The sequence below is a fragment of the Miniopterus natalensis genome, chromosome 9, assembly GCF_054644295.1.
Source record: "Miniopterus natalensis isolate mMinNat1 chromosome 9, mMinNat1.hap1, whole genome shotgun sequence".
Lineage (NCBI taxonomy): Eukaryota > Metazoa > Chordata > Mammalia > Chiroptera > Miniopteridae > Miniopterus > Miniopterus natalensis.
The window spans coordinates 20,943,802-20,971,423 of record NC_142089.1 but is presented as its reverse complement, the minus strand read 5'-3'; the positions used below and the strand labels follow the sequence as shown (position 1 = coordinate 20,971,423).

At 51.8% G+C, this 27,622-nt stretch overlaps 1 protein-coding gene across 1 annotated transcript in view; it reads left to right on the top strand.

Moving 5' to 3' along the window:
• The window catches only part of GRIK3 (glutamate ionotropic receptor kainate type subunit 3), a 186,049-nt gene that overhangs the window by 149,744 nt on the left and 8,683 nt on the right, over window positions 1–27,622 (top strand). Inside the window, exons 9-13 of the mRNA XM_016219946.2 lie at window positions 72–185; window positions 7,892–8,095; window positions 17,086–17,309; window positions 20,982–21,100; window positions 23,558–23,775. Of these exons, the coding sequence (XP_016075432.1) occupies window positions 72–185; window positions 7,892–8,095; window positions 17,086–17,309; window positions 20,982–21,100; window positions 23,558–23,775 (879 nt within the window). The remainder of the gene's footprint in view (window positions 1–71; window positions 186–7,891; window positions 8,096–17,085; window positions 17,310–20,981; window positions 21,101–23,557; window positions 23,776–27,622) is intronic.

The following is a 27,622-nucleotide window of genomic DNA, read 5'->3' as shown; positions in this document are numbered from 1 at the left end:
CTCGTCGATGTGGGAACAGGACGGAGAGACCAAGGACTCAGCATCTGTTCTCTGTCTGTCTGTCCGTCCAGGTGGGGGTGTGGAATCCTGCCGAGGGGCTCAATATCACAGAGGTCGCCAAAGGCCGAGGCCCTAATGTCACCGACTCACTGACGAACAGGTCACTCATCGTCACTACAGTGCTGGTAAGAGCCTGCAGCCCTGCAGGAGGGCCTGTCTGGCCGGGGGGTGAGCTGGCCATCAGGGCTGAAGAGAACCCTCCATTGCCCCACCTTGCATCCACTGGGCACCTCTTATGAAGCTGCTGGGAGGCTGGGAGGTGGGGGAGGGGGAGCTGCCAGAAGGTGAGCAAATTGAGGGTTGCTCGGAACAGCCCTCAGAGAGCAGTGGGAACCCAGCAACTCTGCTCAGGGCCACAGGCCAGAAGCCTCCTCCCAAAGCCAGAGCACTCAGTCCTCACGCCGGCCTGAGACCTGCTTGGCCGGTCCTTCTGCAGAGGCCTGTGTTTGCATCTCACCCCCACTCCCTGAGCCCAAAGTCTGAGTAGGCACCACAGTGATGTGGAAGAAGGAGGGTTCACCATACCTCTGTACCGGGACTCAAGGTCTACCTCTTCCACCTCAGTCCCCCGGGAAAAGGCCCTCCCACTAGGCCCCCCAGCTGTGGTGGGTGCTCTGGCCATGCCTGGAGACCCCATCAGGTGCTGGGAGCCCACACAAATGCCACACTCCAAAGTGCCCCAACCTGAGAGCTCTTAGCAACTGTCACTCTACCTGCCATCCTCCCTCCATTCCCAGGACTGAATAGTACCACCTTCTTCTGACCATTTCAACCCAAGGAAGGGCTTTTGGAATCTCCTAGGGTCTCTACACTTTGGAGCTCAGGCCTCCAGGTGATCAGAGGCTCAGGACCCACCCCCTCAGAGATGCAGCGCTGCTCCTGGGGGTCCACGCTGGGCCATGTTGGGGGGAGGCAACCCAGGCACAGCCCGGTAGATTCTGACCAAAGAGCCTTTGAGGACAATTCTGGCCCTGGCTAGCTTCTCTTTATAATAAAACAAAATGCTTACAAGGACCATGTGGTAAGATCATTTTCTACAAACAAACTAAAAAAGAGTTCTGTTTGGAGTGTAAGGATGGACCCCAGGAGCAGGGCTGAGCACCCACACTGGGTCCTTCCACAGGGCTCATCCAAGGCTGGCGCCACCCGCCTTCCACCACCGGCAGCTCAGCCAGGCCTCCTGGATGGTGCTGTGCCCTTCCTCTGGTGTGATTTATCTGCGATGTGCTTGGTAACCGGCTGGTGGCCACCATGGAGCAGGAAGGGATGTAAACCCCATTCTCCCAGGAAGCCCAGTGAGCGGCAGACACCAGGGGCACCACTGGCTTCTAGGTCCCAGTCTCAGGGTTATGATTGAGAGGATTCACGGTCAAGATGACGGAGACCTATGGGGTTTCTGGACATGCTCCTGAGCCGGAACCAGAGGACTGCCCCCCTTCCAATTTGGGGTGAGACCCCCACTGGCATCTTCTCCTGACATCCAGACACCCTGCCTGCCTTTATGAATTGACTTTTTGTTAACTAAAAAATACATAAAAATTAGATTGTTAAAACCTGTAAGTCCAAGGGTTTTATTAGGAATGAGGGGGAAAAAATATATTAAAAAATAAATAAATAAATCTAAAAGATTAAAAAGAGAGAAAAAGATAAAAGGAGAGTTGAAAGTGAACAGCAAAAAAAAAAAAAAGTTAAGAGGAAAACAATAAAGAGAAACCGGAAAGGAACGCTATCGGGAGAGATGAAAACTGCAGATAAATCATTAACAGCTTCGGCTAGACCAGGTGAAAATGTAAAACCAGATAAAAGTGCGACAAAGCTAAAATAGAAAAGGGTAAGAATGAAATAATAAGACAGCGGTAAAAGATTAGAGGCAGAGCCCCACGAACGTGAGCTATCAATAAATAAGGCACTTCTCACGGGACGAGATTAAAAACGGTGAAACTAGTACTGCTCGGAGAAATTAGGAGAGGTGATAAATGAGCCCAGATGACTCAGCCTCACGACCATATTCTAGCGACAGGAGGCACTATGCCCAAATGATGCTAAACCCACCCTGAAAGACACAGAGTTAACTTTTATTAAAGTGGTGGCAGCCTGGTTGCAAGGGCATCGGACCCTTCGGCAAAGGCAGTCGGGGATTTTCTACCCTGGCAGGGACGGAGTGCAGCGGAGTCCCCGTTCTCAAAGTTTCTTGGTCAATGCGCGAAGCTTCTTGCAGAGCTGCCTCCCTGCTTGTGCTCAGCTGCTCCCCAGAGGCCGCCCCCACCTGCAGCATCCGCTGGCCCCCAGGCTCCCAGGGGACAGGGAAGGAGAGAAGCCCCCCTTGGCCGGCAGCCTGGACACAGCTCCATCTGTCCCCCTGACCCTCATCCAGGCAGACATGAGCCCCGCAGCCCTTGGGGCCACACTGTGTGAGCAGGACACAGCGGCAAGACTATGTGCTGATGGTGAAGAGCCCAGAGCTGTGGGTTTGAGTCCCGGCTTTACTGTTCACTAGCTTTGTGACCTAGAAAATTGCCTAAACATCCTGTGCCTCAGTTTCCCATCTGAAAAAGAGGTGATGATCATTGTACCTACTTCATAGAGTTGAGGCGAATAATGATTAATAAATACAAACAGCACAGAGTCATGCTAAGTGGTAGCTGTCACTATTCTTAATTCATATTTTTCTTGAATACGGATCCATGCCCAGGACGCTGGCATTTAATGCATTGCACAGGTTGACAGTTCCAGAGAAGACCTCTGCTTCTGTCCCTGAATCTCGCTGAAGACTGACCCTGACCATGGTCACAGAGGTTATCTCCAGCACAGGGTTCATTATAAACTTTGAACTTGCATTTGAACACCTTTCAGGCCTAGCGGGCTTTCCCTGGCTCACCACAGACCCCTCCACTCTCTATTGATTACATGTGGATGCCTCTTGTCTAGTTGTTTCCTGACTGGCCCCTGAAGACACTAGGGCTTTCCACCTTATGAGGCCCTCATAGTCTCCTACCTGCATGTAAAACTCCAGATCCCAACCACCAGCTCATCGCCTGCCTTGGCCAGCGTCTGAGCTCCCGGCGCCGGCATCATGATTATTCCTTACCCCTGGCCCCACTGCCTTGACCTCTCACATGGCTGCTGACCCAGGCAGATGTCCTTCCTTGGAGTCTTCTGAGAGAGAGATGCCCACTTCCACACAAGGACTGGCATGGGGCCACCTGAAGACCGAAAGCTGGTCCACACCTTCCAGAGAGTGTACCAGACAGCCTCAGCGTGGTCTGCGTGTCCCTGAGCCCTGGGTGCCCCCAGGCTTGGGCCAGCTGCACCCGTTGTGGACAGAGCCCAGCCCCAGCTGCTCCGGCTGAAACCCAGCCCTATGGTTTGGCAGCCTGGAAGCAGGGCCAGCAGCACCCGCTGAGAGCCCTGGGCCCCTGCCCTTCTGGAAGTGTGTTGTCAGGGCAACAACACACTTTGAGTGGCAGGCAGGTGCAAGGCTGGACTGCAGGAAGATCCAACTGCTTGCCCCCTCGCGAACAGGGCTGGCCCCGAGACCCCTGGAACCTGGATGTGGCCGAGGGCAGCATCTCTCTGTGGGCGACCCCCACACCCACCTCCCCCCCCATCCAGAAGCCTGGGGTTAGTTGCTAGGGACACCTTACCCTGGACATAGACGGACAGAGCCCTCACCCCACCCTGTCCGGCCCCTCCTTGCCACAGGCAGCCTTCCCCGTTCCTGAGGCCAAAACAACTGCAGCAGGAGCCTGGAAGCCTGCCCTCCCGGGCCTTCCCTCCGCCCTGCCCCTGCCTCTGTTCTGGTTCTGCTCTTCCATGAGCTCATGAAAAATTCATCCGCCCAAACCTCAGCCCCCACACCGAGAAAACACGCCCAGCTCGTTCCTGGGGCCCTGCTTTTGAAGGTTCGGTATTCTTTTGGCCGCTGAAGTGAGCAGCAGTATCAGCATGCACGTGGGCACGTGTGTGGGTGTGGGACTGTATGCACGGTGTCTGGATACGCACCAACGGCTGTATTTGTGCTGCTGTGTACACATAGACTCAACGGCCAGGCAGGCGGACCTGTGGCATCCAGCAGCCAGAGAGGGAAGAGATGAGCAAGGCCAGGATGTGGGCTGGGAGACCATCCCAGGCCAGGGACAACTCTAGGCCCCACCTGCTGGGAGGGCAGGACACCTGATACTCTGTCCTAGTTCTAACTCGCAGAAGCCAAGGCCTTGGGTCCAGGGTCCTTGGCCTCTTTGTCTGAGCAGGGCTAGGCAGACAGAACATTCAAGAATGTGGTGTATTTGTGCCAGTGGCATTGTGTGCACGGTTGTGTGGATATTTTGTGCACGTGTGTGGATATCGCCTAAGTCAGAAAGGGCAGTGGGAATGCGGCTGTTAGGTAGCTAACCCCTGGGTCTTTCCCCCCCAAACCCACTCTTCTGACTCCAGAGGCCTGTCCCAGGAGAAGTTCAGCACAGGGTGTGGCTCTCACGTTGGAATAAGTGATCGGAGAGACACTAGACCATAGAGCTCCGGCAACGAAAAGTTGGGAAAGGTTATTTTTCTGGACCTCTGTTTCCTGTGACTTGTTGAAGAGAAATATTACCCCTGCTCCTTCAGCTGCTCTCCCAGTGCAATAGGAGAGCGTGAAGTTATGAAATTGAGGGCACCTTCACCGAGCAATCGATTAGCAGCCGAGAGAGCTTGTGAATTGGCTGTCTGGACATTTCCAGTAATAAATTGTGAAATAGTCCATGAATAAGTAGTTGGCGGAGTTCAGAATTACCCCCTAGGAAATGTTGCAGGTCTAGAGACACATTACTAAGGCGAGCACCGTTTTAATGCTCTGGGCTTTGGCTGTTAAATATGTATGCCATCCGCAAAGCACTTCCCGAAATTAATGGCATTTTACAGCTGCTCCGAAGGCAGCGTATTTATATGGAGATGTATAGATTGGGAGCTGTGGTGGCTTCACAAATGAAGTGCTAATTTTAGAGGATAGGGCCAGGGAGGGGCGTGGAGGGAGGGTCAGGAAGTGAGCTACCTGGGGGCCTTTCTCAAAATGGATTTCCGCTCTAATTTTTAACTTTTGGTGACATTGGGCATGGTCTCTAGGCTCGAAAGGTCACTGTGGTAACCAGCCACCCAGTACACAGAAAGGAGATAATTATATTAATAATAATAATAACAACAACAATATTGGCAGCTTACATTTACCAGGCACTGTTCCAAGTGCTTTTCATAGTTTGACTCCTTTAATCCTCACAACAACCCTATAAAGTAGGTTCTTCTGTTACCTTCATTTTATAGAAGGAGGTACATTGTGCCCAGGAATCTAGTGGTTAGCAATCCCCCTGGGAAAGACGGTACCTTCTCTCCAGTTATTTTCTCAAGCCAACATTGGGGACACCAGCTGCGTGGGGCAGTTCAATGCACAAAAGCATCTGACCAAGAGGATAAGTTGGGACTGAAACCCCACACAGAACTTGCTCACCAGGCCCCACCCCAGGGTTCCAGGCAGCACCTTCCCCGAAAGCAGCCTGTGCACTCGCCAAAGTCCCCCTTCCTCCAGGGAGCCCCAGCACCTTCTCCCCGCCACCTGGATCCTGTTCTCTCGTCTTGTGATCTGCCCGCTTGGTTGGAGGGTGGGGACAGGAAACACTGAGGTTTAGCGTGGAGTCTAGCCAAAGGACCCAGCTTTCCACCCAATTAGACCGAGAAGTGGTTTTCTCAGAATCCCTGGAGAGACAGGAACCTCTTGGGGATTCCGGCACTCCCCAGCTCTTTCCCTGAAGCATCCCAAAGGACTGTTGAAAATCTAGAGAAAATCAGTCGTGGGGTGGGGTGGGACGGGATTTTGAAAGGCAGTGTGGCTGGGGATCCAGGGCCAGAGAATCGAGCCCACCTGGAACAGTGGGAGCCTGGCAAGAGGCTGCTGGGGGGTTTCTGCACCCAAGGACCTCCGATGAGGGCCTTTGCCCAAGCCTCTCAGTGTAAACCCCACTCTCCAGGCCTCCATGGCAGAGGAATGGCCACACCAGTTGAGAGAAAGATGAGACACCTGCATAATCAGGTGTGTGTCCTTCTTGTGGGCTTGTGTTCATGAGATTTCCAGGACACCTGCATTCTGTCAGCTAATGGTTACCACCCATCAGCTGAAAGCTGGAGGCATTCTGATGCGTGGGGGTGCTGAGATAGCTTTGGGGGAGGTTAATCCTTCAGAAAGAGGCTGAAGGATTGGAACCAAACCCCAGCAGACTGTAATTCAACTCCCGTGCAACCTTGGGCAGCTTACTGATCTTCTTGGAGCCTCAGTTTCCTTACCTATCAAATGGGGACAGTGTCACTTACCTTGTGAGCTTGTGAAGCTTAAATCAAACAGCCTGTGAGAGAGTGGAAATTGGTGCCTGGTGTATAGCAGGAAGCCAATAAATGCTGAGTTTGCTAAGCGTTCAGCTCACTCACCACAGGCTCGGGGTGGAGACATGTAAGTGAAGGTGGGTGGGTGGGACCAGCAGAAACACGGATTTGCACGTAGACCTGGACTCTGGACAATCTATGGGCCTGGATTCTGCCACATCGGATCCCACAGTTCCTCACTGTGTGTCCCTCAAACTGGACAAGGTCTATAGTTACTTTCCACTGTTTTTCCCACCTCTTCTCCCAGTTACTCTTCGCAGGGTTGCCAGGGGTTTGTTTCTAAGTGAGAAACCAGAGCCATTTCGTGTTCAAAGCCCTTCACTGACTCCCCATCGCCTGCGAGGGAGGGAGCCTGACATGGGACAACTGTCCCCACAAGCTAGCGTCCAAGGACCTCTGCCCTCCAGGGAGGGACACCTTGTGACTCAGGGCCTCTGACACAGTGAGGTAGCCAAGAACTCATGCTCTGGGGCTGCACCCACCTAAGTTCAGATCCTCTTTCTAGAGGACAGCAGAGCTCATAGGAGTCACTCAGCCTCTCGAATATGCTTTCTGTATCTGTAGGATGGGATTATGAGTACCTACCCCTAAAAGCTTGAAATTAAGGTTAAATGTGGCAATATCAGCCACTGCCTCTTAAGCCTCCTGCTCCGCCAGGCCCCATGCGAGGCCCTCTAGCGATACTATCTCATTTGCTGATTTACTGGTGCCCCGCATGTTAACATACAAACGCAAGCTATCGTGGTTATCAGGAGTCACTCACCCAGCAGATCCTGACTCTGGGGACTGAGATCCTTGGAAAGAGAGCGGTATCAAGGAGCGTGTAGATCTAATCTTGTAAATGGGAGTTGGGAGAGACGGCAGGGAAGATACTTGATGACAGGCCTTCTGCTGCAGTGGGTGCAAGCTTGACCAAAATCAGAATCCCCCAGAGGGCTTCTTATAGCACAAACTGCTGGGCCCCACGCCAGAGTATTTGGCTCAGTGGTCTGGGTGGGGCCTGGGAATATGTAATTCTGAGAAGCTCCCAGGTGATGGTGATGCCACAGGTCTGGAGACCACACTTGGAGAACCACTGGCCTGCTTTGAGGATGCGGCAGACAGAGCATGTGATTCAGAACCAGCCAGTCTTGAGTTCAAATGCCTATTCCACTGCTTACTATCTCTGTGACCACTGGACAATTAATAAATAAATACCTCCTAAGCCGCATGCCTTGCCAAGGACACCACTAGGTGGCCATCTGGGAGGCACCATTTCCGCGCTCAGGAAATGTGCTTTTCCTCCCTGACTTAGCAGGCCATCATCTAAGCCACCCAAAGGATTCTTTTAAACACAGGAGCAGAGGTTCCAGCCCAAGGTCTCTAGCCCCAGCTGCCTCCCCCACCCACCCGCCTTCATCAGCCCCCCTCCCGTCTGCCCCTGCAGGAGGAGCCCTTTGTCATGTTCCGCAAGTCCGACAGGACCCTGTTTGGGAATGACCGCTTCGAGGGCTACTGCATCGACCTGCTCAAGGAGCTGGCCCACATCCTGGGCTTCTCCTACGAGATCCGGCTGGTGGAGGACGGCAAGTACGGGGCCCAGGACGACAAGGGCCAGTGGAACGGCATGATCAAGGAGCTCATCGACCATGTGAGTGGGGCTGAGCCCCCGGGAAGGCTTGGCCAAGCCACGTGTGCGCGTCAGGGCGGGCACCTGGCAGACGAGCGTCCTGGGGGCGGGAGCGATGGAGTCAGAGGCGGTGGCGTGGGGTAGGAGAGCGAGGAGCTCCCTCTCGCCTGCCTTGCTCATGCTCCCAACTCCCGGACACCCCCCTCCGTGTAAGCACACAGGCACTGGCCCCCATCCAACTCAGCCCTTCCCCCGGAGTCTTTGATGAGCTGCCTTCTGCACCTTTAAGAGCTACCAATGGATGTCCTAGCCATGTGGGCAAGCTGCCAAGGCAAAACACTTCACCGAAACTTGGAACACTGAGATAGATCCTTCACTGCCTTGAGTGACTTTGGGTCCAGTGGGCAGACGGGTGGCCCAGGGAGCCAAGGGCTGGGAGGAAGGGATGAGCAAGGCTCGGCGGGGAAGACCAAGGAGACAGATTCATACTCAGGCTGAGATGGGAGAGGGCCCAGGGGGCAAGGAGCAGAAGCACCAGACAGAGCTTTTAAGAGAGGGAGCAGGCAGGGGGACACTGGGGGGAGGAGGGAGAAAATCCGCATCTAGGGACACCACAGGGGGCAGTCAGGAGCCCGGTTCCTCATTCGGTAGCTACATAAATGGGCATGTCACTGGACCTCTCCACGTGGCTCCCTCCTCTGTCAGTGAGTGTAATTCCTCCCTCCTCCTAGGATTGTTGTGATACTGGGCACGAAGTACTAGGTGCAGGGCCCACCCACAGCCAGCCCTCAGCACACACAGCACCGTGGTTAGGAGCCCAGGCTGTGGACTGCTGGGCCAAGGCTCAAGTCCTGGCTTTACCAGCTGATAGATGAGCAACCAGGTAAGTTCATCAACATCACTAAGCCTCAGTTTCTCCACTTCTAAAACAGTAACAAGCAACTACCACAGCTCCTGTGGTGGTTGCGGGAATAAATGAGGCACCATTTGCACAGGCTCGCCTGGCACATACATCACCTGCCTTCCAGCTCAGGGCCCTCCACTCCCCAGAGGCATTTTCTATGAAAGACCTGCTAAGGAAGGCAAGCGCCTGATCTGTACTAGACCCCTCATGTTCCTTCTCTCTGTTATCCTGACAACTCAGCGAGGCAGGTCCTATTGCCACCACCTCTTGTACAGACAAGAAAGCTGAAGAGAGGGAGGTGAAGGCCTCAGCTACTAACCCATCTTTGGAGGCCCTCTGCTTCCAAAGCCCTGTGCTCTGGCCTCTGCAGAGAGCCAGCGCCCAGGAAGGCTCATGCAGTGGGTCTTTGCAACCTGAAAAGTGCCGGCCAAAGGGATTATTCTCACTTCGCCTCTCAGGGTGGGGGCAGGCAGCCTCAGGGCCTCCTGTTAGCCTTCCTGCCCCTGTTGGAGGGGCTGCCACATGGGGACCTTGGAGGCTGGAGCGGGGAGGAGGCTGGAGCTCAGAGCAAGGTGGCTCAAGCAGAACATGACAGTTTCCTGGGCCCTAAGACGTCAGGCTCCTGGGGAAGGCTGACGGGAGAGGCTAATGGTAAAGACCATGAACTCAGCTGGGCTTGCGTCCACTCTGCCACTTATTAGCTGTGTGCTCCTGGACAAGTTTCTTAACCTCTCTGCGCCTCGGTTTCCTCATCTGTAAAATGGGAGTGATAACAATAGAACCTCCCCCACAAGGCTATTGTGAGGGCTAAGTTCACACATGTGCATCACATAGTCGGCACCGTGTCAGTACTTGCTCTTATTATTGTTATTTTTATCATTACGGTTCTCCCTCTGAGGCTGAGGAGGGGCTTCAGGAAGTCCCTTTATCTCCCTGAGCTCATTTCTTAACTCAGTGAGAGTAAAGGTACTTGCCCCGCGTTCTTCCCAACTGGTTGTGTGGCTCCTCAAGAGGGAAGCAGCTCCTAGGCTGTGGAAGTCAATATAAAAGGAAGGGAGTGGTGTTATTAGTAATAACTGTAATTATTATGGAAATTAGTCAGCAAGCCCCAGAGGCATCTCCATTTGTCGGTGCCCCATGCGCTTGTGAGTGGGGCTGTGGAGTGTGGGGACCCCAGGGGATCTGAGCCTGCCATTTGCAGAGGTGAGCTGGGCTGGGAGGAACAGAGGATCACATGGAGAGGGAGCCACATGCAGAAAGGCAGAAACCAGCAGGCCAGGTGCCAGTCTTGTCACCACAATCGTCAGCAGTCAGAGAGCTTTGAAGAGCCTTTTGCAAGGGGGTAGGTCAGAAAAACCCAGCAGCAGCCAGACCTCCCTAAGTTGCCCCTCCACTGGGAAAGTTGGAAGACTCATCAGTGGCCCCCTGTAGCCTGGTCTCCATTGAGGCCACAGTCTCTGATGGACATGCAGGTGACCTTGTTAAACCAGATGCCCTACAATTGATGAGCCCATTAATCCTAGCTTGATGCCAATTTTAATATCATCATAACCATTTATTAGTGTCTTCAGATAATTATTCTTCTCACTAGCTCATAGGAAGCGTGGTAAAGGCTCGGCAATATTATTACTTTCTTATTAGGGACCTGATAGTAGACGTAAAAATGATGAATGCTAACTTTGCAAGGAACTGCCCTGAGAGGCCCATTTGGAGGCCCTGGGTGGAGCCTCTGACCAGCAGGACTTAAGAAGTTCTTTCCTGACACTTTCTGCTCACCTCTGTCCCGTGCCACATGGCCCTCCAAGGAGCCAGGGTTGTGGAGGAAGATGGGACACCTGGAGGGTGTGTCCCCCTCCTGCTGACACACTCACCTTCCCCCAAGTCACTCGTCTCGTGGACATGCAGGGAGTAGTGGGGAAGGGGGGTTTTTTTAGAGGTGATAAGGGAAGCTGTGGTGGGTGCATCCCTCATAGTGTGCCCTGAAGCAGGGAACACCTGCTGAGCCATATTAAAGACAGATGCAAGACAGCCCCTGCCAGGTTCAAGAATCCGCCATTCTCCCAGGCCTGGGAAAGACACGCGCTTCATTTCTCACCATCAGATGTCCATCAGCTCAGGAGGCCTGTGTGTAAAGCACAGGTGGTGACCCCTCTGTCAACACCAAGGAATTTTCTAGCACCTGTACCCATCTCTTTAGATATATATGGCTGTTCCGAGGTAGTCAGTGTTCACAGTGCTGATTGGTAAGTGTGGCGACTGGCTGTTGGGTCAGCAGATACCACCTGTAACTAACTCAGTGTACCCCACCCCTGAACACTGCTTTGTGGCAGGCCATGGGGAGTGCTTGTTGGATGAGCTCTTCTAAACCTCCAGTGTCCCCGTAGGTCAAGTTATTCATTTATTCAATAAATTTATAAAGTTAGGTTCCATGCCAGGTGCTGTGGGTACAGAGGTGAACAAACAGGCAGGCTCCCTCCCCTGAGCCTCAGGCTCTGACACTGTAGTGGAGGAAACAGACAGTAATCTGTTGACTGTATGAATAGATGCAGCTATTCAGCCAAGGTAAGTGACCCGAGAGAGGAGCACAGCCACGCAGGAGAGCCATGAGCGTCACCGGTCAAGTGAGGCTGCCGTCAGCCCAGGAAGCTGGCGTGTGAATCACAGGTGTTAGTAGCTGGCCTGTCCATTGACACTCATGAATTTTCTAGCAGCCATCTCTCCTCTACTCCGCTGTGCGGGTTGTTGAGGCTTTTGATGTCCAAGGCCTTTTAAGGGGCACTGTGTTTAGTTAAGGTTGGAGGCTGGGGATCATCAGCAAACACCATCTGTGGCTTGCTTTGCCCTATTACAATCTGCCATGTGCTCAGACATGCTTGCGGATGTGTCTGCTAAACCAGCAATGTCCCCATTCACTCAGTCCCAAAATCTCTACCATGGGCCTGCTATGAGCCAGGCACTGTGCTAGGCATGGGACACACAATAGCGAAAAGATAAAGGCTCAGGCCTTATTCTCATGAGCCTATGATCCAGGGAAGGAAAAAGGCCTGGAGAAGCATCAGATGCCTCTAAAATCACAACTGTGGTGAGGGCTAGGGGTGAAAATAACTGGTACTGTGCGTCATCACCAGGGAGACCTGATTTCATCTGAAGATTGTGTCTGTACAAGTAATGTTTAAGCTGGGATCTGACAGAGAAATAGCCATTAGCCTGACAAAGAGTTTGGGAAAGAAGTTCAAGGTGGAGAAAAGTACACATGCAAAGGTCCTGAGGGGAGAGAGGGCATGGACTGGAGGGTCTGAAAGGAGCCAGTAGGAAGAGAACAGAGGGTGGGGGGAGGACATGACGCAAGGTCAGGCCCAAGAGACCGTCAGGGCTCATCTGCACCTTCCCACACAGTAGCCGCCAGCCACATAGCCACATGGGTTATTAACATTTAAACTTAAATTAACTAAAATTAATTTTTTAAATTAATTAAAATTATTTCACTTAAAATTAAATAAAAGGATAAATTCAGTTCCTCAGTTACACAAGCCACATGTCAAGTTCTTGATGGCCACATGCGACTAGTTACCACACTCATTGGGCAGCACAGATAGGGAACACCCCCATCATGGCAGAAAGTCGTATTGGACGGCACTGGCTCGATCATGACTGGCTCAGGGAACCCATAGGAAGAATTTCTTATCCTAAAGGCAGAGGAAGTCTTGACGTATATTAAGCAACATTGGAATGGGAAAGATTCTAGCTGGAGAAACACCACAGAGAGAGCCCCGGGGACATGTCCTGAATGTGTAGCTGGAGTGAGACTGGTTTTCTTGGGTGGCTATGGAAGCAGAAGCAGAGGGGTCTGGAGGGAAATGGGTGAATTGACATGTTCCTGCAGCCATAGGGCTCCCAAGCCCTGCCAGGTGACATGAAGTGTATGCTGGGTGGGCCCAGTGGCAGTCATGATCAGGAACCAGAGTCAAGTTCAGGTCAGTGGGAATGCAACCTAGGCTCAGGACAGGGCAGGATGGGCCCAGCCACAAATCCTGCCCATCAGAATGGCAGACTCTGGAGAGGGGCTGGCAGCAGATGGTGGGAAGGAGCTCCATGCATCCTGCCCAGGGTCTAAGAGGCAGATGTGTGAGTTTCCTAGGGCTGCCACTACAAATGACCACAAACCAGGTGGCTTAAAACAGCCTAAGTTTATTCTCTCTCAGTTCTGGAGGCCAGTAATAAGAAATCAAGGTGTGAGCAGGTTTGGTTGCTTTTGGAGACTGAGGGAAAATCTGTTCCAGGCCTCTCTCCTAGCTTCTGGTGTGACCAGCAATCCCTGGAATTCCTTGGATTATAGCTACATCATTCCAGCCTCTGCCTCAGTCGTCACATGACCTTCTTCTGTGTGCCCTCTCCTCGTCTATAAAATCACCAGTCATTGGATTTAGGGCCCACCCAATCCAACATGACTTCCTCTTAACTTGTTTCCTTCTGCAAAGACCCAATTTCCAAATAAGGTTGCATTCACAGATACCAGGAGTTAGAACTTGAACATATTTGTTGGGAGGTAGGCAAAATTCAACTCGTTACATGTGGTTTTATGGTAAAACGTTGGGCTTTGAGGTCACAGTAAACTGAGACCAAGTATTGGCTCAGCCACTCACCAACTCAAACAAACGTCTTAGCCTGGTGGGAGGATCGCATAAGGCAATGTATGTCACACACTTGGCCATGCTTGGTATATAGGAAGCATCCGTGAGTAATGGCGGTACTTATTATTATAGTAGATCATAGTCTGAGCAAGCAGATGCCCTGGAGGATCCCAACCAAGAGGCAGAGCACAGAGAATCTGGTGGAGACCAAACCTTGGAATCCAGGTAGGCAAGTGCCAACAAGGACACCAGGCACAGGTAGCAAGCTGGGGCTCAGGGAACAGAGCTGAGTCCCTGGGAAAGACCCCTATCCTAAGAGAAGACCAACCAGTGATAAGTTGTCAGAACTGGAACCATGGTCACAATTCTGTTCTTAGAATCTGTTGGAGGTTGCCAAGTTTCAATCTGGGGTACAAAGCTAGGGCCCAACCAGTAGCCAAGGTGGATGGATGCTCTAGGGCCAAAATATGGAGCTGGAGCTGGTTAAGTCATTCCTTCTTTCAGTTCTGGTTGCTGGGGATTTGATAGAGCAGGTGAGGCCTAGGGGCTTCATGCAACTATAGATAGGAGAGGCTGGAGACAAGCAGGTCCTGACATTCTTGGTAAGTGGAAAGCACTTATGGGGATGAAGTAGTGTCCTGGAAGGGCCATCATGCCTGGTCCAGAGGTTTAGAAAATGTATAGGGAGGTTCTCGAGGAGGCAGGAGTGGGGTCAACAAATCACCCATAAGACCAGTGGATGTGTTGGACAGGTCAGAGGTTTGGGGGTTATTCAAGGATGTGATTACTGTAAATACAAAAGCAAAGACCTTGGACCGTCTCTGAGTCTTAGTTTTCCCTCCATAAAAAATTGGGGGCTGGAGTAGATATTCTTGAAGTTCTATTGTCCGGCTCTGACAGCCTATTATTTTATGAATCATCCTTGAAGAAAACTTGCATGAGTGGGAGGAACCTGCCAGGATTGGCCTTTCATTCTGAGTAAGGAACTGAAACGGCTAAGGCTTGACATCTGTTCTGCTCTTTCAGAACTTGGACAAAATAATGCCTTTTTCAGAGAAATCATAACGAACGGTAAAATGCAGTGTTTCTTGCCTAACACAAAATTGAAGTAGAGAACTCTAGCCTTCTTGAAGCCCAAAGGAGAGCACACATCCAAATTCCCCATGAAGAAGGTGGGGTTGACCAGTTGTCTTGCTGCTGTAGGCACAGAATGCCAGAGATGTCCCTGCCCCCTATGTCCATTACAGCAGAAAGTAGAAAGGCTGGTGGAGACTTTCTAAGTCTCAGAGTGGGTCTGGGGGAAGAAAGAGGGCCTGTGGGCCTCTGACTGGCTTCCTCGCCAATCCTGGAACATTTCTGGTAGATGGAACAAGCCTTGGCTGCAAACACCTTGATTCCCCCAGTAACTAATGCTCTCATGCAATTTGCTACCAATAACCAAAGGGAGATTTGCCTCCATTGCCTTTGAGGTTCCTCCCAAGAATCCACTCCAAGCCCCAGAGGCCATTCCCAGAGACCAGTTCCAGATGCATCCTGAACAATGATGATGACTTCGAGTTCAGAACAGAGCCTCCCAGAAAGCATTGTGTTTTGAAGGGACAAGGCTGGGGGAGGCCAAGTTCTAGGATCAAAAGCCCATTTTACCCCTGTTATACTAACATTATAGAGGATCCTAGAACTTCAGGACTGAAAGGGACCTTCCAGGGTGCCAGACTCAGTTCCCACCCCTCTCAGAGTCCTATCCTCAACCCCCAAAAGGGTCTCATTCAGCCAGGAGCTCCGTGAGAGCTGGGGCTGGTCTCTTGCTCACCTCACATTCCAGACTGGTACACACTAGGTCTTGAGCAAATACACACCAGCCTCTCCGCACCTTCCCAGATAGTTCTCTTCTGTTGCTTTCCTTGAAGTCTGATTTTGACTTGGTTCCTGGTTTCTATTCTGGGGTTAGTGAAGTCAGAGATAGTGTTAACAGTTACCATTTAGTAAACAATTGATTAGTGTCCATTTCCCTCACTGTTTGGCTCAACTCTGTATTCCCCAATGCCTGGTGGATCTCATAAAGGATGGATGGATGGATGGATGGATGGATGGATGGATGGATGGATGGATGGATGGAAGGAACAGGACCAAGCCAGTGGGTGGCTGCCCAGAGGCATTGCCTTGGGAGGGGGTCTCAGAGGTAGCCTCCCCCTTCTTAACAAAAAGGTCTTTAGTGCCGGTCTTTAGGACCCAGCCTCCCTTTCTGTCCTGCCCCATCTGAAGAGAAGTGATAACTTGGTTCACATTCTAATGTGTAAATATCCACAGGAACCTAAGTGGTAACCTCTCTGAGGGAAACATTATTAATAAACAAATATTACAGAGGCTGAGATGGGGCTTGAAAATTGAGAAATGAAGCAGTGTATCAGCTACAGTCCCAATGTGCTTAGAAACTCACAGGTACATATAAGCAGATAAGACAGAAGGTCACGTGGCCACACATACTGCTATTCAAAATGAGCAGGCTAGGGTCTTACCATGGGACAGAGCAAACTGCATGGCAGTTTAGAATTGGAGGCTATCAGGGAGGGCTTCTTGGGACAGGTAGCATGTGCAAAAGAATATGGAAGGTGGTAAAAGGCCACAGGGAGAGAGCATTCTCAACAGGCCACAGTGGTGCAAACAGTGGATGTGGTGAATTTAATGGGGCCTCATTTAGTAAGAGAGCAGTGGGGCAAGGCTGGAAAGAAAGGAATGAAGGGTTATAGATTTTTCATTAGGAAAAGCTCAGACCCAAGAAGTAGAACTTTTATTATTCCTCTCAATGAAATTGTGATGGGCTAAGATATTTCAGCATATGAATATTCTAGCCTTTCCTGTGCCCCTCCTTTCCTCCTCTGCTCTCGTCCCTCCCGTCACTGATTAAAGAGTGGATTTGCTCTGGATTTGCCTTGTTAGGTTCTTTCCTGCCTTTTCCTTCCAGGGAAGGTATTGTTTTTGCCTAGCTGGTTTGGGGGGCTTTCAGGAGATATAGAATATCTGGAATGGGATGAAGCAGTCAAGAAGTGGACAGGAGAGGAAAACATTTAAATAAGGGCTGTTGTGGATTCTGTGTCGTCTTCACATTTGAAAGTCACAGGTAAAGAACACAAGTGATCTTTAAATGTTTTTAGGTTGCTGAACTGTCTTTATTTGACAAAGCTCCATTTCGAGAATAGAGCACATGGTTCCAGCTTCAGCAGGGCTCCATTCGCCGCATGTTTATGCCTCTGCCCTTTCCCTCAAGATCATGAGCTCTTGGAGAACATGGGTTAAGATGATGATTGTCTCCGACACCTCGAGCGTGGCCTGGCCCAGAAGAGGGTTAGTGAATGTTGAAACTGAAGAGCGGTTAAGTGATCCAGGCCTCAGGCAACTGACTCCACTCCAAGGAGTGTCTGTCCACTGCTAGTCTGAGACTTTGCTCATAGTCTGTCTGTCTGTCTCTCTCACTGCAGAAGGCGGACCTGGCCGTGGCCCCCCTGACCATCACCCACGTCCGCGAGAAGGCCATTGACTTCTCCAAGCCCTTCATGACACTCGGTGTTAGCATCCTGTATCGCAAGCCCAACGGCACCAACCCCAGTGTCTTCTCCTTCCTCAACCCCCTATCCCCAGACATCTGGATGTATGTGCTGCTCGCCTACCTGGGTGTCAGCTGTGTCCTCTTTGTCATCGCCAGGTAAGGGCAATGCCATGACCAGATCTCTGGCCTGAGCTTGGGGTTTTAGGGAGCCAGGCAAGTCCCCACTCAGACCTTTGCTATGCATGTCCCTCTCTCCTTCTCTACAGCTCAGGTCCCTTTATACCCCTCAGGGGATATGCCATGGCCCCCCAACCTTCAATCCCCCTCATCCTTACCCTGCTCTGTGTATATGACTCTGAGAAGCAGCTCTTGCACCCCAGGCCTGATGAGCAGGCTTAGAGAGGTTAAATCACTGCTCAGAGCTGCACCACCTGGGCCAGGCACCCAGTACTGCAGACCTAGAGCATTGGGTGGCCCAGCAGGTGGCTTGACACTGTGTCCATTTAATCCGCCACAGCAGGGGAACAGTACCACACAGACGCACACATATACTCATGCAGAAACATGTGTACCTACCTGTCTGTAAGACATGCTAGCAATACCCTGCAAATTTGGTTGTTCAAATGAAAGATGCTGGCCCATCCTTGTGGTAGATGGTAGAAGGAGGGAACCAGGAGGAGCTCAGTGTTTACTGAGCACCTAGCGTTTGCTAAGCACCGTGCTCTGTCCTTTACAGCCGTTATATCAGTCAATTCTCACAGCTTCCCACGAAAGCTCCCATCTGAGGCTCAGAAAGGCTCATATTTGCCAACGCCATCCTAGCATTCAGCATGTGAACTCAAGTCACCGAGTGTTTTATCTGTGACCCACATCTCTGGCCACCTGGACATCTGTCCTCTGCCTCTGCCCCAAGTGAGGGGGGCTGCTGAGCTCAGCTCCCCCTCTTCTTCCCTGCTGGGCCCTCTGGCCCCTCCCTCCCCACCCCAGCCCAGCCTCTGTTCTGGTTATTTTTTCTCTAAATCCTAACAAGGTGCGAAGAGAGACTTCTCTGGAGAGGCAATTTGAGATCCAAGGACTTGGCGTTTCAGCCTTTTTTTCTCCTGGGACTTCTTTGAAAACCTTTCCCCCACCCCCACTCCCTCGGCTCCCTCCTCTCACACAGAGAGAGACCAAAGGGAAGGATGGTAGAGATGAAACTGCCCTGCCTCCAAAACCCTTTGCTGCCTGCCGGCCTGGGGCTGCCTGCCTGCTCATCCCAGCCAGCAGCCCAACCTGCCACAGAGAGGCCTTCATTAGGCCTCTTGTCTCTAATGGTCTAACAAGCCTTTGAAAGCCAGGAGCCACTCTCTGCAGCTCTCACCACAATTTTAGCAGCTCCAGCGGCCTCTCAGCTCCCCACCCCCTGGAAAACATCTCAAGCTTTTCCAGCCTGTTCTGTCCCTGTGATGTGCGTCCCCTCCCCCTCCCATTCCTGGCCTTTTATCAGCCGCTGGCAGCCAAGCCTGCTTTCCACCACGTCTCTCCCGGCCAAGAAGGTAGGAACCCCATTCCCAGGTTAGGCACGGGACACATGAGGTGAGAGTTGAGGAACAAGGGTCTTGGCCACAGAGCCACAAACAGCATCATAGTACAATTATCACATTGTGTAGCACTCACATAGCACAATTCACAAGTAGCCTGTCAGATCGTTCGTTAACAGTCCTGAGAGGTGTGCATGATTATACCCACTTTACAGAAGTAGAAACTGAGGCTCAGAGAGGTTAAGTCATTGCCCAAAGTCACAAAGCCTTTTCTTGGCAGTTAGGCTTCAAATCATGACCTCTCTGAGCTTAAATCAGGGGTGGGAAATGGAGGTGCCTGGGGAGGCCAGACAGGAAGCGTGAGAAAGTGAAGCAGGCTGAGGGGTGGGCAGCAGGGAGTGATGGGGACTGAAGCAAACTGGAGGCACACACTTGGGAAAAGGAGCAGCCGCTACTCAACTCCAACAGCTGCAGAGTTTGTGATTTTTAGAGATTCAGACTTTTATGTGACACCTCGTGGTTTTTATATGTATCCACTAATTCAATTTTTCACAACACTGTCGGGGCCAAGCACAGCGTATCTGAATGGTGCATGTGGCACTCCGTCCCCTTCTCCATGTGGCCTGTGTCCTTTGGACCACTCCATGCTGGCTGCTGGAGAGCTGGGCACAACTGCCCAGGAGACGAGGTCTGCGAAGGTGGCAGGTTCCCAGGCCCACTCCACGGCAGCTGTGGCTCCGCGCAGGGCTTATCCACCTTGCAAATGGGCCTGGCCTGGCTCGTGCCTGCCTAGCACCAGAAGGCCAGCACTGAGTAAGCCCTTTCCTGCCACCAGGACGATCTGCTTCAGGCCACAACAGCCGTACCAGCCTCTTGGGGACTTCTCCGAGGGTCTCTCCAGCCCTCAGTGCTCTAGCTTCCCCCCCTTTCATTTCCTCTATGGGAACTCCGGCCTTACAAAAAGACCCTCTACCTACCAGGACTTCTCCCCCTTAGAAGGCAGTGGGGGGCTTAAAGTAACCATTTTTCCCTGTCATATGTGCATTTGTATATTCAGAGAAAAAAATCTGAAAAAGAATATAGCACATTGTACTCTCCAGGGGGTGGGATCCTGGAGTGCTTTCACTTTCTCACTGTCATCTTCTATGCTGTTTGAATACTTTATGAAGAATGTACTTTACTTTTTTTAACTCTTAAATTTTTAAGTAACATATAAGTAGTTCAAATATATAAATATATAAATAAAATAGTAATAAGTAATAGTAAATAAATAAATAATAATACAAATAATTCAAAAGCCCATTCTCATTTTTAAAAATTCATATACTATGCCCGCCGAAGTGGCTCAGTTGGTTGGAGTGTCGTCCCATACACCAGAAGGTCGCCGGTTTGATTCCCTGTCAGGGCACATACCTGGGTTGCGGGTTCAATCCCCAGTCAGCGCATATATAGAAGGCAGCTGATCTCTCGCTCTCTCTCTCCCTCTTTCTCTCTCTGTCTCTCTCTCTTTCTCTCCTCTCTCTCTCTGCCTCTCTGCCTCTCTTTCTCTCCCTTCCTTCCTCTAAGCGTGCCCTCAGGGGAGGATTAAAAAATAAAAATTCATATAATCCATATAAAGCAAAAGGCTTCCCTAAGATCCCTCTGCCATTCTAATTTCCCTCCCTAAAAGAAAACACTGATGCTTTTTAGAATTGGATTCTTCCAGCTGCTTTATATGCACTTATATACAAATGTACACAAAGAGGTAGGTAGCTGTGTCTTCCGGAAATCGATTTACATAAATGTGATCCTATTGTTCCTACTTTTATCACTTTTTTTTTTAAACCGAGCATGTGTTGAAGATCTCTCCCTGCCGGTGCATCTAGAAATCTCCTGTTCTCGTCTGTCGGCCGCGTGGTTTCCAAGTCGGGCCGTGGCATGGTTGGTCTGCCCGCTCCTCGCTGACGGGCATCGCGGTTGTCTCCGGCTCTCTGCCGTCCCCGACAGCGCTTTGACAAGCACCCCCGTGGGCTCCTCTTTATGCCCGCGCACTGGTGCTTTCCTGGGCCGGTTAATGACTCACAGGACGGCCAGGTTGAAGGGCCTGCGCACTTTTCATTTTAAGAGATACTACTGAATTCCTTTTAAACCAGCAAAAGCCGCTAACAACAACGAGCGAAACAAAACGGCCCTGATTTCCCATCCTGCCTCCCCAGCAGAACCACGAGGAAACTGACGCTCAAGTGGCCGGCCAGCCCGTGTGACGTGGACCCCCCTGCCCCCCATCTCCCCGCAGCTCAGCCTCCCTGCTCCCCTCTTCTCGCTGCAGGTTCAGCCCTTACGAGTGGTACGATGCTCACCCCTGCAACCCTGGCTCCGAGGTGGTGGAAAACAACTTCACTCTGCTCAACAGCTTCTGGTTCGGAATGGGGTCCCTGATGCAGCAAGGTACGGGCCCCTCCCCCGGGGGAGCCTCTTCTCCCCAGGGAACCTCTCCTCCTTGGGGGGGGGGGGCTCAGCCTTTATGGACTCAGCAGAGTCAGCCCACCCTCCAGGACAGACTCAGACCTGCTGAGCCATCACAAGGTTGGAGACACCTGACACCCCGGTGTGTGCCTTTGCCCCAGGTCCCCACCCTTCACCACCACCGTTTCTGTGCCAGCTCAGGTTCTAAGGTTAAAGCAGATGAGCCGCCCCCGCCCATGTTATGCAGGGCTCCTCCCCGGCCCCCCTGCTCCGACTGAGGTGGGCATAGAGCGTCCTTCTTGCTGGAGTCGAACCCACCCTCGCCCCCAATGGACCCTGGCTGAACAAAGTTGGACTGAGAATGGGGGGAGACTGGAGGCAGGGAGGTGGAGTGAGAGGCCATTGCAGGAATGAGATGATGGGACCTGAGCTGGGGTAGCGGCCATGGGGGTAAAGAACAGAGATGGACTAAGAGAATTTTCAAGACGGAGCAGGGACAGGACTCGGTGACCACCTGGCTGTGGGGAGCCTGGGGGTATGAAGGGTCATGTCTGAGGTGGGACTTAGCCTGAGTGCATCAGAGGTGGGATACACAGGATGCCATGTTCTTGGATCCTCTCGAGGGAGGGCCAGTGTGCGGAACCTGGCCCTGGGCTGGTGGCCACTTTTTGGAAATACGTGCAGCTGTTCGAGTATGTCAGAAAGCAGAGCATCTGCTCCAGCTTCAAGGAGTGTGGTGAGGAGACACCATGGGCTGGAGGTGAGCACAGGGAACCGGGCCCCCAGCTAGGAAACACCTCCAGGGAGAACGTGTGCCCTTTGCTTCTGCCTATCGGTTCAGAGCCTCGTATCTTGGGAAATGGGAGAACCAAAATCTCTGCCTGTGTCAGGGTCCAGCTAAGGGACAGTGGGTGCGCAGGGGGCATGGGAGGGAAGAGGGTCCCAAGAAGATGTCCTTGCCCCTCACTCATCTGTGCGTATCCTCAAGGCCCAGCACAAACCCTGGTCCTTAGTAGACATCCACCAGCAAATGCTGAATGGATGGATGGATGGATGAATGAGTGAATGAATGATATTATCCCACTGTGTCCTGAGTGCCCACTGCCTGCCAAGCCCTGTGCTGGACACTTGAATGAAGAAAAGAAGATAAATCTGCCCCCACCTGATGATTTCCATCCATGACAGAGCCCAGGGTAGGCACTTGGGCCTGGGTAGGGGCTAACAGAGCCAGGCAGAGCTCACCAAGCAAACAACTAAAATAAGTCAATCTCCCTTTGGGGGGCAGCTCTGGCCCTCACTTGGAGCAGTCTGGGGGAGGGCCAGCAGGTGGGGTGGAGGTGGCTGGTGGGGCGAGGAAGCTGGGGAGCCTTGGTGGGAAGCGACAGGCAGCTCTCAAGGGAAGTGCCTCATTCTGTCCCCGCTCTTAATGAGTGTCCTGAAGCCTCACCTGGCTTCTTTGTCCATCATCTCTGTTCAGTGACAGTCAGGAAAGACCTGGAAGACCCTCAGTGCAGTAATAGCCTCTCTTCTGCATCTCCCGCTGCTATGCGAAGCGCTGGCCCCTTGCGTATTCCCCGCGAGGTTTTGATTAGGACGGAGAGAAATTGTTGTGTATTTGAAAACCTCTCCCTTGAGTGATTTCTTTGAGAGAGAAAAAAATCATCCATATCAAAGCAGACACTTTTCAGATTGCAGGTCCAAATATTCTGGAAAGTTCAGGAGTCACTTGCTATTTAAATCTCTTGAAAACCACCTAGTTAATTACTTCAGTTAGAAGGTTTCGTCTAAACCGTGCTCCACGCCCAAGGTCGGGAGGAAGAGTTATCTATTTCTGCAAAGAGCTTCAAAAAATGTTGATTTTCTCCTCCTGCAAAGCACCGCATAGCAATCTTATATTTGTATACCAATTGTATCTCCAACACAATTTCGCCTCAAATTATATCGCAGCAGCGTCGCGGTATTTGTGTGAGGCCGGGAAGAGGAGGGACGGTTCCCTGTGCTTTGCAGAGTCCCGGAGAGGGGAGGTGCCTGGCATGAGATCCTACAGAGTCGGCAGCAGGGTTCACTCAGGAACCCAGGGGTCCTGGCTCCCAGGGACTTGGAACCTGGGGACATACAGGAGTCCATGGAAAGGCATCAGGGTGTCTGACAAGCCTGTGAAATGCTGGGCATGTGCCTGTGGTCCTAGAGCAGCAGATGTTAAATTTGAGCCTGCACCTGAATCACCTGGCGGGCTTCTCGAACCCAAGATGTGGGCTCCACCCCTGATGTGCATTTCTAACAAGGTCCCAGGTGGTCCAGGGCCCACACTTGGAGAACCACTGGCCGAGGGTAAGGCCTCAGCTTTCATTAGATTGCCAGCGGAGTCCATGACCCAAGGACCCGAGCAGCCCTGGCCTGGACATTGTCAGGGACCACCTGCCTCTTCCCTTCTCACAGGGTCAGAACTGATGCCCAAAGCCCTGTCCACGCGCATCATCGGCGGCATCTGGTGGTTCTTCACACTCATCATCATCTCCTCCTACACGGCCAACCTGGCCGCCTTTCTGACTGTGGAGCGCATGGAGTCGCCCATCGACTCTGCCGATGACCTGGCCAAGCAAACCAAAATTGAGTACGGGGCTGTCAAGGACGGGGCCACCATGACCTTCTTCAAGGTGAGGCCCTCTCCCCTCCCTCTGCAGCACTGCAAGCTGACCCTTTACTGTCCTTCCCTAACCACACAGAGCTGGGGGGTCAGAAATCCCCAGGGCTTAGTCCCTCCCTATTGGGGATCAGTTAACTTTTGGGAGTTGTGGTGATGTGGCCATCTGGGTTGGTCCCAGCACAGATCCTAGAAGTTTCTATACCTGGGACAAGCAGTGTGAGTGTGCTGTATTTCCTTAAATCATCAGAGGGGGACAGGTGGGGAAATGAAACTGGAGAAGGGGGAACGAGAAGTGAGGCCAGAGGACTTCTTGGCCATGACTTTGGGTGTTAGCAGCATCCATCACCACGTGGCTGGCGGGCAGCAGGGGGCACGTCCTCCAAGGAAGAAAGGAGGCTTAAAACTTGAACAAGTGTTTACAAACGTTGCTTAGCAGGCTACAGTCTCGGAATACTGGTGTCCAGATAAAGCCGGTCACCTGCTCTGGTTCCTGCTCTTAGGGGGATGTGGCCGTGACTTTGCTGCTACTCCTGCTTTGCAAGGTGTTGGCTCAATTCCCCAATGTTTTTACACCTTCTGCTAGAGTAGCTGAGGGTTTAGGAGACTAGCTGACCCTGCAAACCAGTAGCTGTAAACGTTCTTCTGGAAATTAAAGTAATAATAACAAGAGCTACCACGACCGAGGGCTCACAGTGAGCTAGGCACTGTGCTAAATGTTTGCCTCATTTAGCCTTCCTGACAAACCCTGTGAGTAGGTACTACAGTTATTTCTACTTTGCACATGTGGAAACTAAGTGGCTTGTCCAAGGACTCACAGCTGAAGAAGCCAGATGCTGACCCAGGTCTGCCTTCTCTAAAGCCCATGGTCTAGGCCATGGTTCTCAGTCTAGAGTGTGCATTCAAATCACCTGGAAGGCTGGGCAAACCCAGATTGCTGGGCCTCGCTCTCAGAGTTTCTAGTTCAGTGGGTCTGGGATGGGGCCAAGAATGTGCATTTCTAACAAGTTTCCCAGGTGATGCTGCTGGTCCAGGGATATTTTAAGAACCACTGTGCCATCTATTTCTCAGAAATGGTCAGGATTTGGGAACTCTGTGGCTATATATAGGTCTATTTGTTCATTTATTTATTTATTTGTCAATTGCTCTGAATCAGTCCGAAAGCCGGGAGTCTGTCCCTTTCCCCTGGGCCTTGGCTCCCCAGCCCCAGCCCTGCCTCTTTCCAAGCTAAGCCTCCAATGGGGCCTGATCGAGGAGAGAAGGAAGGGGTTGGGTGGGAAAGCCTTCCGCCTCTTAGGCACAGGAGCCCACCGGGACTGTCCCACCCCTGCCTCCCCAGTGTCTCTCCTTGAGGATGGAAGCCCCTGCTTAGCGAGGAAAAGGGCTGCCCTCTTGGACTCCGCTACGGCCGCTGAGAAGCAGCAAGCGCGGCCTCCCTAAGAGGTCACCCCCATGTATTTAGAGTGAAGGAAAGAGAAAAGCATGGTCATAGGCATGTTAGGAGCTCTCCGGGCCCCCGTGTATGTGTTCATGAGTGCGAGCAGTATGTGAATATGTGTTACATGAATGTGTGCATGTAGCGGCACATAATCCATGTATGTGTGCACATGTGTGCCCATGCAGAGTCTGCATGTGTGGGAGCATGTGTGTTTGTGTGTGAACATGAGTGTCTGCACATATGTGTGTGTATTAGCAAGCAAATGTGTACATGCAGCTCTGTGACCTAGGTGTGTGGATATACACCTGTGAGTGTCACAGTGTGTGCCAGAGTGTCTTCATGTATATGTGTGTGGAGAATATATGCGTGTCCACTTGTTTATATGTCCCCATGGGTGTGCCTAAATTAGTGTGAGTGGGGAGGCTAGGCCTGTGTGTTTACGTAATAGCTCATGTGTTTTGTAGTGGCCCATGGGTGTGTGTGATAGCTTCTGTGTGTGTGTGAATGATGGCCCCTGCACATGTATGTCTACATGTGTTTGTAATGGCCCATGCATGTGTGTGCATGTATGCATGTGTGCGCGCGCGTGTGCACACCTGCCTGCCCGTGCCGATCCTCAGGCTGTGGCCCAGCCCTTTGACTGCCAGAGCATCTCTCATGCATTACTCATGAGCACATCTCTAAGCAGGGCTCCCGATCAAAGGGGAGCAGCAGAAATAAGGCCAGTGCAGGCTCATTGCCACTGATTGGATTTCCTTGCCTCCCTCCATTCTAAGATGCTCAGATTGGCTTCCCAGAGCCTAGTCCCAGCTCCCCACTGAGCCACTGTCCTCAGCATCAAGCAGCAGCTTCTGCAGCCTGCTCTGCCCTCACCTACCTTCTCTGCAAATGGCACAGTGAGGAGGGCAGGGGAGGGACTTAGATGCCGCCACCCAGCTGAGATGCTGGGACTAACGGGCCCACACTCACAAGGGCCTTGGGCTAGAAACAGCAACTCCACATCCCCCTGCACAACCAGCTCGACTTCTTTCCTCTCCTGATCACCAATTAATTCCTCTTGAAGTCTGGCCTTCTTGTCTCCTGCGTTAATTCCAGTGAAGCTCTACTTGCCTAGGCTCCCTTTTATTGGCAGCAGCAGTGAGACTGCTCTGTAGGCGGAGAGGACCTGAATGTGGATACATTAACCCCCCTCCAGATGAGGAGCTGAAAGCACGCAGCCCTCACCCAGATCCCTGGACAAACTGACTTCCTCCCCCGCCCCCCTTCCCTCCGTAGTCATACTTCCCCCACCCAGGCCAGGTCATAGCCTCATTGTCACTCTCAAGTTAGAGCTGGAAGGAAACCTGAGTTTAACCTGGAGAAACCGAGGCCCAGAGGGGCTGGGTGATTGGCCCATGATCACACAGCAGATCAATGGTGGAGCTGGGATGTAAGGTCAGATATTCTGTCTGCGCACAAAGTGCCCTCTCCCACCCCCACTTCGGGGTCTTCTTCTGGAGGGACTGTCTCCTGCCCTGCCCATGAGTGTATATGGCAAGGCTGGCACTCGGGATGAACAGGGATCAGTTCCAGGAGTACCCACAGGATGTCTAGGAGACATTGGCAAAGTCAACAGTCAAAAGTCAGTTTATCGAGCCCTTACTAGGTGCCAGCAACATTTCAAGCACTTTACTTTTATAGTAGTCCCCCTTATCCACGGGGGACATGTTCCAACACCCCCAGTGGATGTCTGAAACCACAGATAGTACAGAACCCTATATACACTACGTTTTTTCCTAGGCATGCATACAATTTATAGCTTCTCTTTAGTATATCCAATTGCCAGCATCACTACACTCACACTTTGGGGCCATTATTAAGTAAAATAAGGGTGACTTGAACACAAGCACTGCGATACCATGACAGTCCGTCTGATAACTGAGATGGCTACTAAGTAAGTAATGGTGGGGAGCTTATGCAGTGTGAATACGCTGGACAAAGGGATGACTCGTGTTCTGCAAAGGGAGGAGTAGGACAGCTCGAGATTTCATCACACTGCTCAGAACAATATGCAATTTAAAACGTATGAATTGTTTATTTCTGGGATTTTCCATTTAATATTTTTGGACCATGCTTGGCCGTTGGTGACTGGAGCCATGGATAACAGGGGACTGCTATATTCACTCATATCATTCTCTTAACTATGGTAGAAAATAGAGACTATTATTATCACCTCCACTTTGCACATGATGAAAGTAGGCTCAGAAAGTAACCTGAATTAACACCAACTTGCCCAGCATCAAGCTACTGAAAGGCAGAGCTGGGATTTGAACCCAAGCCATCTGGCTCTAGTGCCTGTGCTTCTTGTCACTGTGTCCGTATCACCTCTCTAAGGAGCCAGCCAGTCCAGGAGTCAGTTGGGAAGGATGGAAGCCACAATCAG